General features: G+C 38.3%; 1 protein-coding gene and 1 non-coding gene across 3 annotated transcripts in view; one reads left to right on the forward strand and one right to left on the reverse strand.

Moving 5' to 3' along the window:
- LOC139142098 (heterogeneous nuclear ribonucleoprotein Q-like) overlaps window positions 1-13,688 on the forward strand; it is a 15,666-nt gene extending 1,978 nt beyond the window's left edge. The window contains exons 5-12 of one of the 2 annotated variants that reach the window (XR_011554297.1): window positions 125-232; window positions 2,028-2,207; window positions 2,596-2,731; window positions 2,987-3,195; window positions 4,510-4,793; window positions 5,185-5,678; window positions 7,505-8,168; window positions 13,180-13,688. Coding sequence is in view for 1 of the 2 variants with exons in the window: in XM_070711916.1 (XP_070568017.1) it covers window positions 125-232; window positions 2,028-2,207; window positions 2,596-2,731; window positions 2,987-3,195; window positions 4,510-4,793; window positions 5,185-5,842 (1,575 nt within the window). In the remaining variant the exon portion in view is untranslated. Of the gene's footprint in view, window positions 1-124; window positions 233-2,027; window positions 2,208-2,595; window positions 2,732-2,986; window positions 3,196-4,509; window positions 4,794-5,184; window positions 7,023-7,504; window positions 8,169-13,179 lie in introns of those variants that run through there. The other variant, XM_070711916.1, reaches the window with a different exon arrangement.
- Window positions 13,689-15,279: 1,591 nt separating this feature from the next.
- Trnaw-cca (transfer RNA tryptophan (anticodon CCA)) lies at window positions 15,280-15,351 on the reverse strand. Its single transcript has one exon. It is a non-coding gene; the product is annotated as a tRNA-Trp (tRNA).
- Between the last annotated feature and the right edge of the window lie 206 nt (window positions 15,352-15,557).

The following is a 15,557-nucleotide window of genomic DNA, read 5'->3' on the forward strand; positions in this document are numbered from 1 at the left end:
CTGACTGACCAGTGTAAGGAAAGCTGTTCCCAGATCGATGCCAGACTAAGCTTGCATGGCAGTTAAATGGCGACCTTTAAGTTATTGAAGTGACCTTTCTGAGAGATTTATGATTTGTTCACAGGAAATTTTGGACCGAACAGGGTATACTCTTGATGTCACAACAGGACAAAGGAAATATGGTGGACCTCCACCTGATTGGACAGGGTCTCCACCTGCAGGGGAAGCAGAGGTAAGAAAATGTTTATGGAAGAGTGGTCAAGTTCATTATTATGAGAGATGGAAATCTGATCAACATTATTTGCTTCACTAGAATTTAATCTAGTATGGCTGACATTGAGCTTGAGAAATAGTGTACCTGTGGGTGAGATAAGTATCCTTGGTTTGTACAACCCTGGAAAGTCCCTGATGCTACCTGGAAAATGGTATTTTAGACTGCAAAAAACTTGAATATTGCTTGAAAAGTTCTTGATTTCTAGTGACTTTGAGTGTATTGACCAAGAGTACTGTACTTGCAAACGATTACGTATTAAAACCTGGTGATGACAATAGAGCAGTGTTCTCCCTAGGATCAAGGGCAAGCATGTCGGAAATTTGCATAAAATTTACATAATTAATTTGCATACATTAACATATATTTAAACACATACACACATAAAACAGTCGCGTTTTATTTACTTACACACACTGCTGCATGAACATACATATCAGGGGAATAAACAATTTAGTTTACAGGTAGCACCATGAATTCATACATGAAAACTGAACGGTCACATCTTGGTTTCTTCAGCAATCCAACTTCAGTTGGAAAAATTCAACTCGTACGCTCATTGCATGGAGAAACGTTTGCGATGAAACATTGCGTCACTTGTTTACGAAATTATACAGAGCAACGAAGCCACACAATCAGGGCTGTGTACCCCAGCGAGTTTTTGAGCACATGATTACGGTCACGGTCCCAATGAATAGAGGGACTGTTACGGTTTACCATAACATAAAATTCAGACGTATTTACACGAATGATAGTCACCAAAATTTATGAAACGCCTGTCGTTTTAGTAACTTGCCTCCTTAGCGAACCTGAAACGAGACCTGCACTTGAAAACAGCGCGAACTCTAGCGCTAAAAGCCCACACATCGACCGCCATCTTGGAAATCGCCTGACCTGTTTACGTCACATGGCACTGTAGACATCATTTCGCGACCAAAATGTTAATCCAAACTCATATTTTTAAAAACTTTGCGCGAAATAAAAAAAAGATTACAAGAATGCAAAAGAACGATTGTACGGTTAGCCAAAAAACTTGTAAAATTACAGTGACCCCAACATCGAGAAACTAGGTCAAGTCAGCGTAGCGTAATATGACGCACACCGTAACGTGTGCAGCCCACGGACTCTACCGTTCTCCTGCTCCGACACTTTCACCGTTTGTCTCAACAACAAGAACAGAAATATAATTAAAATACAAATGCACATTCGTAATACTGCCATGGAGATTTCATGTAGACTAACCGTCATCAGGTATAGATGCCTTATAAACCTTTCTTGAGGGTCGCAATTTTGACCGATAGCTTTGACGACCAGCATTTTCGCGGCGTCGACGTCACTGTTATCCCCCCACGTAACTTGATAAACGGCCATTGACATGACGCTCGATCAACATGATCAAAGTCGCGGCCACACCGATGTGCCGCTCGGCCGGTGTTTTTTCAACACCTTTGTATGTGTCAATTGATTATGTAAACTCGTCAATCAACACGAAAAAGTCTATTCAGGACTAAAAACGATGTTGATAAGGCTAGTTTTGGCAGATGTCCCATGCCAATGAATACACTCAGCCGTCAAGTGGGGCTGTCAATCAAGGGTGTCGGGAAAAATCTGAAGCGTCACGGCATTGTAGCAAGCGTCACGGCGATCAAGGCAAGCATCACGGAGACGTGATGCTTGAAGGCCTAGGGAGAACACTGTAGAGGGAGGGGCATAAATTAGTCGCATTATTGCTAGCAAAGTTTCTCTCTTTCAACAGCAAGTGTTTGTCGGTAAGATTCCAAGAGATATGTTTGAAGATGAAATTGTTCCGCTGTTTGAGAAGTGCGGGAAGATCTGGGACCTGCGTCTTATGATGGACCCACTGTCAGGTCTGAACAGAGGGTATGCATTTGTCACATACTGTACAAAGGAAGGAGCACAGGAAGCTGTGAAACAGGTAAAATTTAAAAGTTTTTATCAAGAAGGATGACTGGTTGCAAAGAGCTGTATAAAGGTTTGCAGTTACAGTATAACAGAATGTGTCTGTGGCAAAGAGTTGCCTGTATCTCTTCTGTCTTGTTACAGCATCAAGCTTGAAACTTTGCAATGTTGCAGTGATTGACATGTGAACCTTCTAGGACAGCATTCACAGTTTTTAACAAAAAAAATTGCATTGTTAATTTTTGTCCCTCAAAATAACAAAGGTGATCAATCAATATTTTTATGAATTATACAATGTAAAAGATTGTATGAATCAACATTCACAGAAGTAATTTTTTGAGGTGAATAATGTGAAAATTTGTTTCTAATGGGTATATCAAATTATTAACATCCTCCAATATTAGCTTGACAACTATGAGATCAGGAAAGGCAAGCGTCTGGGTGTTTGTATATCAGTTGCCAACCACAGGCTCTTTGTGGGATCCATTCCAAAGACCAAGTCAAAGGAGGAGATCATGGAAGAGTTCGGCAAGCATGTCAGTAAGTAGTGTGTCAGTTTTATACAATTGGTGTCATTTTGGTGCATTGTTAGATCCTTCATAGTAGAAGCTTATAGTCATGATGCTCTGCTGCTGTCCAGGAAAAATGATTAACTCGGGTACCCAAGTGTATCTATTTTATGGTTCAAGAGGGTGTATTTTAATCCCTAGAGATACACGTCTTCTTTTGCATACCACATTTGAAGAGAGATCTGTCGAAGTACCCTCATACTTAAAATGGCTTGTTATTCTTCAGATGGCCTGATAGATGTAATCATTTACCACATGCCTGAGGACAGAAAGAAGAACCGAGGTTTTGCCTTCTTACACTTTGATTCACACAAGGCAGCGTCTCTTGCAAGGAGAAGGTTGATGAGTGGTCGAATCGAAGTGTGGGGTAACTCCAATGTAACTGTTGACTGGGCCGATCCACAAGAAGAGCCAGATGAAGAGACCATGGCCAAGGTACGTAGGCGTTCTCAAAGGATGTTTTCTATGCTGTTGTTGGCCAGGATTGTATCAGCAAAGATGTGTGTTCTCTTTTCGCTTGGCACTTTTTTGGGTACAAATGTTTAGAAAAATTGGAAAAGTATGTCAGGCAAATTTGTGTTCAGCTGAAGTGGGTCGGTAGTACAGCACGGGCATCTGTTTGCAGACGTTATCCCAACTGTATGCTATGTCATGAATACATGGCATTGTTTTCCTTTGCATGCATCCGAGCTTTTAGCCCTCCAATATATTTTCTTATGTTTCTATGTGTTATAGGGGATGTAGCTATTGTATGTACATTGTTAAGTTCTTGTTCAAGAAGTAGCTGTTTGCAGATACCGTGTACTCATGAAATGCCATTCCATTACAAAAATGCTCAGGGCGAAGTCTATGCTGCAAAAATACTTGCAGCCATTTAAGGTGGAGCTGCATGTTGCCAACACAGTTTGTTCAAATGAATATTTCGCATTAAGATGACAAGGAAACCCCTCATACCAGTACTATATATTTTCAAAAAGCAGAGAATTTAAACTTAACTATGGTAAAAATAGTTTACTTTAAGAATGAAGGTGGTGTACATTTTGGGTAAAAACCTCAACTTTTGTATTAATTGTAAATTTTAATTTAAGTCAAAAACTTGATACCATTTTCTGAAATGATTTGTAGAAAACTATATTGCATTATCTATCCTCATTCTAAAATTGCATTGTTTGAAAGATTGACACTCAAAAATAGGTGATTAAAAACATGATTAGCAAAATTAAAATCATCCTTATTCAAAATGTAAGAACTTCATTGCCAAACAAAATAGTCATTTTGTTATATAGCATTTAAAGAACATAATGTGAAAATTTCAGAAAATTTGACCCTGCCAAAGTGGAGTTAAATTCTTTGAAAATATTGGGAGAAAAGAAGCCAGGAAACCTGGTTATTTGCTTACATTTGCATAAATTAACATTTCTGTATCACACAACTTGCAACTGCATGACAAGCTGTAAGGTGAACCCAACCAATATTTTAATCTTGGGTTAAATTAATTGACATTGAATGAATATTTGCAAAAAAAATGATTTTTTAGCAAAAATACACTGTGTTGAGTGCAGCGCCCCCTTAAAGCATATTGGAGTGATCTTTTTTCTCTAACAAGTATTGTAGTTATGCTGTCCTGCCAAACTTGAAAACATTGCCAGTGTCTCCGATCAATTGTATTTGTGCTGAGGAAATACACTGGGGGATTCCTGCCCCCCCTGTGACAACACCCACATTTCTTTTCTCCAAATCTAATAATAGGTAAAAGTGCTGTACGTGAGGAATCTCATGGTGACAACCACAGAGGAGACTCTCAAACCATTGTTTGAGGCTTACGGCCCTGTCGAGAGGATAAAGAAGCTGAAGGACTATTGCTTCGTGCATTTCGAGGAAAGAGATCATGCAGTGAAAGCCATGGAGGAGATGAACGGAAAAGACGTTGAGGGATCAAATCTTGAGATCTCGTTAGCCAAGCCACCTTCAGAAAACAAGAAAAAGAAGGAAAGGCAACAGCAGAGGCAGATGGGAGGCAGAGGCCCTCAGAGGTATGTTATGAGGGAGACACCTGTATAGTATCTAATTTTAGAGAATATTAGTCACATCATTGACCCTAGGAAAGGGTGATATTCAGTTGACTATCATTCCTCTAAAGAAGGTTGTCTAATCAAGTAATGTGGCAACATGTCTCCTTGAAGAAAAGTATGGATAATTTTAGTCACATAGTTTTACATACTAACTGGTAACACAAGCGATTTCAGGTTGACCACACAGTACAAACAAAACCACATTCACAAAGGCTAAACAAAATATGTATATCCTAACATGTTTGTACACATGGGTGTGTTTGTATCGCCATCACCTGATCTCATCAGCGTACTGAGTAGAACACTTGAAAGTAATCGACATTTGGCTAACTTAAGTAATTTCCCTTGACAGGTGGGAAGAGGACTACTACGGCGGCGGTGGTAGAGGCCGTGGTGGTATGGGAATGCGTGGTGGACGTGGTGGCTATGACCGTGGCTATGACAGAGATTATGGCTATGGATATGGTGGTTATGATGACTATTATAGCTATGATGACTACCATGGCGGGTACGATGATCCTTATTATGATGGTTACTACGGAGGCTATGGTGGTGACAGGCAAGACTATGGTGGCTATGGAGGTGGCTACCGTGATGGCAGAGGTGGTCGTGGTGGTTATCGTGCACGTGGTGCTCAGCCGCAATCACGTGGTCGAAGTGGCTATCCAATGCGAGGTGGCAGCATGGGCTATTCAGGTGGTCAAGGAAGAGGAGGCCGTGGTGGTGGAGGAATGAGAGGTGGTCAGCAAGGAGGCCGTGGTCGTGGTCGAGGAGGCCAGGGTGGTGGACGTGGTCGTGGTGGTGGTGGTTTTGCTGGAAAGCGCAAGGCCGACTCACAAAATTCAGGTGACTCCAAACGCCGCTTTACCCAAAATCAAAACAACCAGAGTTGGGGAGCCCAGCCAATAGCTCAACAGCCTTTGCAGCAGGATTACAGCGGTGGCTATGATTATAGCTCTGGAGGTGGCCAGGAATGGTATCAGGATTCCTATGGCCAGGCTTGGAAATAAATCCTCCCAAAACTTTAAAATCAATCATCATATTGATGTGGCTATATTTGTCATTCGATTTGGAAGTATCACCATAAACTGGCAGAAACTAACTTAAAGAGAGATGCATCCTACCATCAACTGTAACCTACATCAAATTGACCAAGATTTTATGGCAACAACAAATGGGAGTGAATTAAAAAAAAGTCCTGTCCCTAGCCGCGTTTTTGCTTCTGTTTTGGACAAAACTTTTCTCATTTTCTCCGAACGTGAAGATATTTGATGCTATCTTGGCAAAGATGTCTGAAGACCACTACCAGTCTTGCAGGCAAATTTATGACAACAGTCTCTGCAATGAACAGTAAAACAACCAGACTGCATTTTTATTTTAAACTTTCGAAAATTTTCATCTGATGCCATGATAACAAAAAGACCCTGAATTCTCTCACGGACACAGTTTCTCTATACTTCAAACTTTAATAACTTGCATAGCTGCCATAGACTGAAAAGAAATACCCTGAATATTTTTGTGTAATTGATTTTTGATCGGTACTGTTCCTTAGTAACTTTTTGAAAACTCTGAACTCTTATATCATATCGTGTGGGATTACTAGTTGACCATGACAAATTTTGTCAGTGTACATAACATGATAAGCAAGAAAAGTGGAAGTTTTATGGCCAATGCATTTATCAATCTATATTTAGAATTCTGCTTTGATATTGATGTTTGTCCAATAGTAAGATGAGAAACTCAAAAAATCACGTTATCCATGCAGAATTGTTTATTGTGAATCAGTATGGTAGTTATTTTTATTTAGATAGACTAGATTAAAACGAAAAACTCTGTATTATATCTTGCAACCTAAAGATCAGTCGTATGAATTATGCAGTCATCTGAAAATTTAAAGAGAACACCATTTCTGAATCTTGAAGAGTAAGTTTTAGACTTTAAACGCGGTATTTTAAAGATATTTTAGCCTGTGTGTTCAACTTTTTTGATGTTATTTGGGATCATAGCTGTTTATGCTTTATTAGTAACACGTGAAAATTCGTATCTTTATTATCAATTAGATATTTTCCCTGTACTGATAGTCCCCCCAAAATTAGCGGGGCTTTATGTTTAAAGATTGGCACCAGAATTGTACGTTTCTTCTGTAATTCTCGTCTGTTACGTAAGCAAAATAAAAACCTGAAAAAGTTAGCTGTTGCAAAAAAAAAAGAAAAATGTGCTAAAACATTGCCTTTTTTTACCTCTCAATTTTGTGAATGAACAAATGCCAATATCACATAATTCTTCTGTGATTTATGAAACCTATCCCAATGTATGACTGTTTTACAATCTTATGGAGGAAGGAATTACAATGCTTGTATGGTATAGAAGACAATATATTTGACGCAACCTGTGCAATATAGATTAGTTTATATATACTCTTCTTTCAAAGCTTGCCCACGGCATTTCATGACATTTTAGAAATGACTGAATGAAGTGAAAGTCTCTCTTGTTTGCTTGACACTTCCTCCATAAGATTTCTAGATGTTAGATTTTTTGAGACCGAATTCCTTCGGGCATTCTGTAACCCTTTTCTACCCACAGTGTTTGTGATGTCATGTCCTCACTAACTTGAGTTCTTTCTTTTTCTTTTCTTTTCTCCCGCGCTCTCTTATACGTAATTTTAAAAAAAGTTCATGAAACAAATGAAAAAACAGAAAATGAATGAAAAAAAAACTCCGAAGAGAAAAAAAGAACCCAAAGTCTTATGCAAAACACCAGCTAAACAGATATGGTGCAAAATTTACAAGAGTCCAAATTTGTTTGGACCTATGCATTGCACTAAATTTGAATTTGCATTTACATTGCAGTTGCAGGAATTCTCTTCTCCAGTGACTAATGTGTATATTTGACTGACTGGAACACAGAGACAATGACTGCAGTCTCTCAAACTTTCGCAGCAAATAGTTGGCTTCGAACTGAACCATCCATAAAATGGAAGCATTGGCCTCATTCGTCTGCTTCGACATTCTGGTAGCAGAGAAAATTCATTTACATTTCAACATATATTTTTGCCAATGTCGTCCAATAGCTGAAGAACTGAACTCTAGATCTAGTCACATAGAATTTCCAGGTTTCATGAGATGAAAGAAAAAAAGTTGCCCGCGTGGGCGAGTTTGTTTTCCCGTTTGGCACTAGTGTAGAGAGCGTAATCTCAGCTATACAGGTGCCACCACCATTCACCAATCTTCAAGCAAGGAGGCGTGGCCACGGAGACCCCCAGGGGTGTGTATGGCCGGGAGCAGCCTCGGCATTGCCTGGATGAAATGAAGTGGAAGAGGAGGTGTTTGTTTCCAGGTGACTATCCCTTAATGCCTCAAATAGAAAGTGAACACCTGCTGGAAATTATGTGCCGTAAAACTCAACAATGCAGTATAATTTTTGTATGCCTCAACAGCATAATTTGAGCATTGTTCACTTTTTGTTCATCAATGAGACAATATCCAAAAGGGGTCGTCAACGTATGAGTCGTTGCAGTTGCTTGCATGCAGTGTTGCCAATGCGTTTGGAAAATTGCAATCTTACATTTAGCAATTTCAAATGAGACTTGAAATTCCAGATTGAACTTACTTGGACGTTGTAATGTCCATATTTATAGTTGACAAAAACAATAAATTTCCTATGTAAGCACAATGGAAACTACATGGAGACAATAGGCAAGAAAATGTTTCTGAGTAAGTAAATTCAGCTCTATCTGGCCAACATTGCATGCACAGGAAAGTTGTTCCTCAGACAAGCCATATTTTCAGGGCTGGGTTTTCTAACCTCTGACTGGCAATTCAATTCACATGCAGTAATCGTCATCAGCAGCATTAATAAAGGCAATTTACGATGGCAGATCACTCATTTCTTATACCCAAAATTTTGCCAAAGGATGTAATGTTGCGAGCCATGTTCCAGAGGAACACATTTTAATGCTCAATACTTCCATTATCTGTGTAATAAAGTGAAAGCTATATCATCTGATGAGAAATTTCAAGTCATTGCATGAATTTTAGAAGGAAAAAAATTGATGTGTTCGATGCCCGAACAGTATGAAGGAAAAAAGTCAAGGGGTTGAAGACATTGCCAGTGCGAACCATTTCTCTGATCTTTCCTTTGAAGTGTTGGTGTGTAGGTCATTTCGAATTCCGATATCTGATTCTAAATGCTAGGCTTCCTCATAACTGAACTTGTGAGCTGGTGACTTTTTTTTGTCTTCGTGGTTTTTCAATTTCCCATGTTATTGCCAAGGTGTTAATGTATAGAAAAGTAAATTTGCATTGACATATTGTGAGATGGCCTTAAAGCTGGTATTACAGGTCAGTGAAACTTCCCAAAGCATGGGTAGCGAACCCTTCTTCCGTTGGCTTGTCTCAAAGCATTGCAGACATGGAATCAGAGATTTTGAGATCAAATGCAGTTGGGCATACATTAAAGTATTCCATTGCTTGACACCATGCATCTTCATTGACTTCAAAATTTGAAATAACTCTAAAAAGATGTGATTAAATCTTCTATACACGAAAGGAAAGAATACAAGTCCCTAAAGTTGTTACTATGCAAGAAAAGATCGTACATGCTGCAAGTTTCTTTGTTTTAAAGTATTGCCATTTATTCTGTGTCAAGATTAACCCAGTGGTTGGATATTTGCCTGGGTACTAAGTCGTGACCTCTCGCTTAAAGTCCTCAATGGCTGTTCTATTCAAGATAACAAATAGCTGCAATTTAAAATCTGTTGAACAATGTGCAGACAGTATTTATGACCTGTCGCGAGTTACGAAACTTGAATGTGGACGGCTAAATCATTCCGAGCAGAGAACATACAAATATTTATGGTGTATGCATGAAAAAATCATGTTAGCTTAAATTTTTGACAGCTCAAATAAAATTCCATATCTTAATATGTACCTAATTTTTCAACTTGTTTCATGTGTCCAACTTGACATGATAAAATAGCAAAATTATTAAAAAGTTATCAGTAGCATATAGTCAGCTGTGTTACAACCAGCAAACTGATTCTTGTTCTGAAGAGGTTAGCCTGAGGCATAACTGCTGCAACAAATACATATTTGTGATTAGACTGAAAAGCTTTTGCCGAACCGTTCATTCTTTCACTTCATTAAGGGTAGTTCTGTGTAGCACATGGTAAATAATATGTGAACATGGCTTGCATCCTTCAAAGCTGCGTCTTATCAGTACAAAATCAATTGACATCATTAACATGTGAAAAGAATGAACCACCTAACATCTCACACTGCCAAAAAATGGGTCTCTCATAAGGAGGAAGCTTTTTGATGTTTAATGGCCAAGACTGCCGTTTTAAGAGACATCTTGCTACAAATAAAGGAATATGACAACCATTTCGCTCTCAACCATGATACCTGTGCACTTAATGTCCCCATGGCAAAAGAAATATTTAAAAGATAGGATCTTCATCTTAAGCAAGACACAACTAAATACAAATGTTGGCTAAGAGGTTCTTGCCCACAGTAAGGATATGTGTGATTGCCATTTCCTTGCGCAGCTATTTCTGACAAGTAGCCAGCAATTTTGAAAATATTTTAACACCTCCAGTCTCTGAGTCCACATGCAATTTTATGACATCGTTATAAATCATCTTGATAAAGCATGTTGTGTAAATCCTAGGAGAGGAAATCGAACTATGGCTTGACCTTTCAGAACAGTGACTTGCTTTGTATCGCTTAGTGGTCCACTGTACTTAAATTTAACAGATTTAGACCTGTTGAAACATATAAAGGAATTTGATACGACCTCTCTATGATTGATAGGCAAATTTGAAGAATCAATAGAATTGAAAGATCTGGTCTTTTTCACTGAATGCAGGCATACATGCCTACATGCCCAATTTTGTAGTTGTGTAGTATGTTGGCTGTCTTGATTATTTCCAATCTTGGAATGTTCCAGAATTTTCAGCCTATGGGCCCTTTTGATCCCTACGTGTGTCATATCGAATCAACTTTGTGAATCACTGAAGTTGTTTGCCTGGATGAGATATTTGTAGCCAAAAGAATTTTTAGCAGCTCGTGATGTTAATTTTTAGCCCCAACCATATGTACTGCGTTTTATTAGCTGGTTATTTTCCTACAAAATGACCTTTCGTGTATGTTGAAAACGCCCTTTGTGAATATGTCAACTCTTTGGCAATCTGTTGGTCACAATTTGCCACCACGTTGAAATTGTTTTTAGGCAGAAGGCAAAAGCTGAAAAAAATAGGGATAGTAACTTCTTAGATGTTGCCATGGAAATGGCTAGAGACAATTTTTTTCACAAATACAGCAACAACTCTTTTTTTTTCGTGCAATAAAGGAATTTGAACATTAGATGGAAAGTTTCAAACTTTTTGATGTGTCCTTTGCTTGGACAGCAAGAAAAATAAACCATGTTCCAAATTAATACATTTTAGTAATATTTTGCCTCTGCGCAATTTTAGATTTGGCTGTGTAGATTAGTAATTTGGTTTTCATGAGTGCCTACTGCAATATCCCAAGCGGTAGTCCTGAACTCCTGTTTCTTGCAGTGTATTCCTGACAGAAGCTGTTCACACCGTATTAGTTTTGTTTTTCATGATTTCAATTCATGAAATTTGTTTTTGAGGCTGACCCAGACCTTTAAAAAGTAAGGTACTGGTGGTATCCTCGGACGTTTCACAGCAAAAGCTCATTTTGCAATTTTCAACAACTGCACAAAGGATAACAAAGCCTGATGGGCACAGACAACGGAAGTGAATACTTGTTTCAGTTGAACATTTTTAACGCATCTATTGAACAGTCTGTTAACATTCTTACATTTAATTTGAAATGGAAGTGTCGTTTCAGTTTGAATACCACTTGTAAATCATGCTCATAATTATGAGAAAAATGTAAATGAAATCACATATGGCTAGACAAGCAGTGCAGCATCTTTGAATGCTCTTGTATTGTGTTTTACATTTGAAGGCCTCAACTTCAGTCAAGCAATGTGATGTACACTGCTAAGCTTGCAACTCTCATAAGAAAGGGCAAGGGGGTTGGAGGGAAATCAATATAGGAATTTTGGAAAATTTCTTCACGTCGGCCAAGCCAAGTTTAGTGCAGGTTGTACATATATTTCACGGATATGAAGTCTCCAGTTTTACATGCAACTCCATAGCAAACCATATTTATCCATGTCTAAAAATAAATGCTACTGTTGCTCACAAGCATCTCAAGAAGTGTTGCAATTTGGATATCATCAAACCAGCAAACTTGCCAGTATGTAAGGTATTGACTGGGTTTTGAAAGTAGGTTATATTTTCTGTATGGGCAGTCTCCCATTAAAAATCCATGTACAGGTATGTCTGCAGGGTTGAATGGTTTAAGGTCAGGGATGTTTTCCTTTGTAAATTACTGGTTGCTGAAGTTGATAGCGAGTGAGAGCAGACTTTTTGCTCAGAAGTGTGCCAGAATTTCTTCCTGTTTATCTGAAACATGTTGTGGGTTTAACATTGTTTGAAGGTTCTGCCGTAGAAAACTAACTTTTCAGGTAACACTGATTTTCTGAAGGGATAATTGCACCCGACCAAATTTTTTCAAGTATATACAACATTTAGTAAAGTAATATACGAAGGTAATCTCATTCTAAATGCACGCAAAATGCTAAAAAAGCAAATAACCATGTGATGCTGCTAAATGACCTGTTGTTTCATCAAGTATGTTTTGTGTTCTTTATTTATCACTACTAGTTACCTCACAAGGTAATTTGCTATCCAATATCAACATCTAAGATAATCTCCAGTTTTCATGAATGTGGGAGAGCTAGTCCAGGGTTGCGTAACCCTTTCATCATGGTTTGACCTAACCTCCGGTATTTTCTAAAGCAAAGCTGGACATCTGTACAGGAAAACGGGTGAAAGAGTCGAGGAAAACGCCAGTGTCAACAGTTGATTTGAAAAATGTATTACAATCAATATCCAAAAATTTTCATGTAAAATTTTTTGTGTGTAGACATTGCAGGCAAAAGCGTTGACTATATTAGTGTTGATGTGTTGAATAAATACCACAAGCATCACAAGAAATATCCAACAATGGGCGTCGACTGGAAAGAGGTTCCAAAAAAGGGATATAATCTTTCCAAAATTTGTTTGGTTGAGCTTATGTCTTACATGCATTGTGCAGATATAACAAAGCTGCAGTCAAGATCTGTGCTTTTCTCCTTGAATTGCAGCAATGCTTTTGCAAGGAAGAGCAAAATTCCGGGGAAATAAAAGCTGAATTGGTCAGGACTATTGGGCCATAGCTGAAAAATTCTGTTTCATGTTGTTCAGTGTCCATGTATTTGTATATTTCAGAGGAACAAGGGTCTCGAGAACAATGAAGATCAAAGGATCAAGCCTGCCAGCAGATGTTCATGTCAACAGGGAGAGTAGTACTTTATCCATAGACAATATTTTTGTAAAAATTGAAACATTTACAGCAATAAATTGGCAACGAAAGGAAACGAAATCAATCTAAAAATGCATCTTGCTTGTTTTCAGAGAAGCACTCATCCGGTATGCCATTGGAATCATGGAAAAAAATACCCCTACTTTATGGAAAAAAAATTTGCTTTTAGACGAAATATTTTATTCCCAGTATTTTCAAGATGACGGAGAATGACCCAAAAACGGGACATTTTAATTTGGCACCATTAAATTTTGCTTGTGGAAAATTTGCATCAAATTGGACTTGCATTTTCGAATTTAAAAAAGTAGTTACAAGGAGTGAAGTGAGTTTCAGGACGTTTACAAGTATATAGTACTCCTGCCTGTGAAACAGGATAATTCTTTTGATCAGAATAAAGTTGATAAAATAAAAACAACAGTGATTCTTGTTCTGCATATGTGTGTGTTGACAGTATGTTGTACTCCTTTTGAAGACTGGGAAAGTCGCATGTGTCAAGCTTTGGATGATACAAGGGTGTGTTGATTTTTTTACTGCTAAAGTCAGGCATGTCCATTGTGAGCTGTGGGTGCATGATCGAAATGTTATTCTGTGAAAAATGATATCCCCATATGGGAGCAACTTCTCAAAGGAGCTTGAGGGCATGCCAGGCATCAGGTGAGCAATGCATAATCCACTTGGAAAATCGCCTAGACTCCTTGTACATTACTGCGTTATTTGAGTGTTGACGTATCTATGGACTTCCTGCTCTTTGACAAGTTCCCAAAATTCACCAATTTGGTTTCCTTTCAAAATATTAGGTACCAAACAGCAGTTCGCCCCACCTGGCCACATTCTGAACTTTTAAGAAACCCTTAATAATTTTGAAACTTTTTTGGCATGGAAACTTATTGTTAGCAGTTTTTTCAAGGTAGTGGAGGCCCTCCTAAAAGAACAATTTTTTCTCAGTAGACCTTTGAATAATTGCTTCTTGCTGGACAAATTTTTTGCATCATGGGCCTTTAATCTCAAGTCTGCCTCGCCTCCTATCAAGTTAGACAATTGTAGCCTTTGGAGCTTGTACTTGCTTCTGTTGTGTTGGCTGTATAGCATTAGCCTGAAGGCTCAACAACCAGCCAACTTCACAGAAGAAGCCAGTTTTCAGAGCAGCACATGTTTATGGTCACTGTGCCCATTGCCTGTATATGTCTGAAATTGCTGCAGGTTAGCTTTATAGCTGACAGATGAAGAAAATTTTATAGTCATTTTGGATATAGCCTAATCCCTGGACATAGTATTTTTTCCTTTAGAGAATTTTGGCGAAGGCCAAAAGCGAGGATATAGATGTATGTCTCCCAACAATAAAAAAGTCCCCTGTAAGATCCTGGCTTCATGATCCACATACATGTGGACAACAAACACTATGAAGTTGCAGGGTGCTGTGATCAAACCTTGGATTGATGGTCCATTGTGTAATTTTCAAAGTGGAAAGTGACTTCACTCAAGAGCTATATGGAGACAATTTGTTGCTCATATTTACAATGAGTTATTGATTGTTCCTAAATATCTTTAAAAACAAAACACACCTTTTATGTTATTTCTACTCAAACTATCGGTAGCTAGGAGTGTTTTGAATATGCTATGTGCAAGAAAAGAGAAATGCTGATAAAAGTTGAACAAAAACTAGAATTGGGTGTAGAAAGAAAGTCGCTGCAAATTCTGGTTGCAACAGTGGATCACAGAACAACATCCCAGTGGCTCAACCTTAACATATTGCTCAAATCTTGGACATTCTACAATAGACTCTAAGCTTGAAAACTTGAGAATGTAGCAAGACTTTGATAGTGCTCTGCATAGACCTTATAAATGACAATGTGCTAGCGTACAAGAACACATTTTTGTCCTAACATTACAAAAGTAGATGAATATGACTTACTTCTAAAAAGTTATATTGATGGTTCCAAAAAGATTAAGTGAAACAATATTTGTCTTACAAAAATGAGAAGTAAGAAGACAAAAAAGGTTGCCACTGACCCCGACGTGATTTGAACACGCAACCTTCTGATCTGGAGTCAGACGCGCTGCCGTTGCGCCACGGAGTCATTGCTGATGAAGAGTGTACATTTATTGGTATTAAACCCAATTTAGATAATAAAAGCAAAACAGACTATTTCGATATTGCTTGTTTATGATCAGATGAATACCCGTAGCACTTCTTGTGTATATGTATGGTAACGAATAAACAGAGTTTGGGCGATAAAATGTCAGCGTTTCGAGGTGTCAGACAATGGCTGTTGTAATAGGCAGT

This window comes from Ptychodera flava, chromosome 10 (assembly GCF_041260155.1).
Source record: "Ptychodera flava strain L36383 chromosome 10, AS_Pfla_20210202, whole genome shotgun sequence".
Classification (NCBI taxonomy): Eukaryota; Metazoa; Hemichordata; class Enteropneusta; family Ptychoderidae; genus Ptychodera; species Ptychodera flava.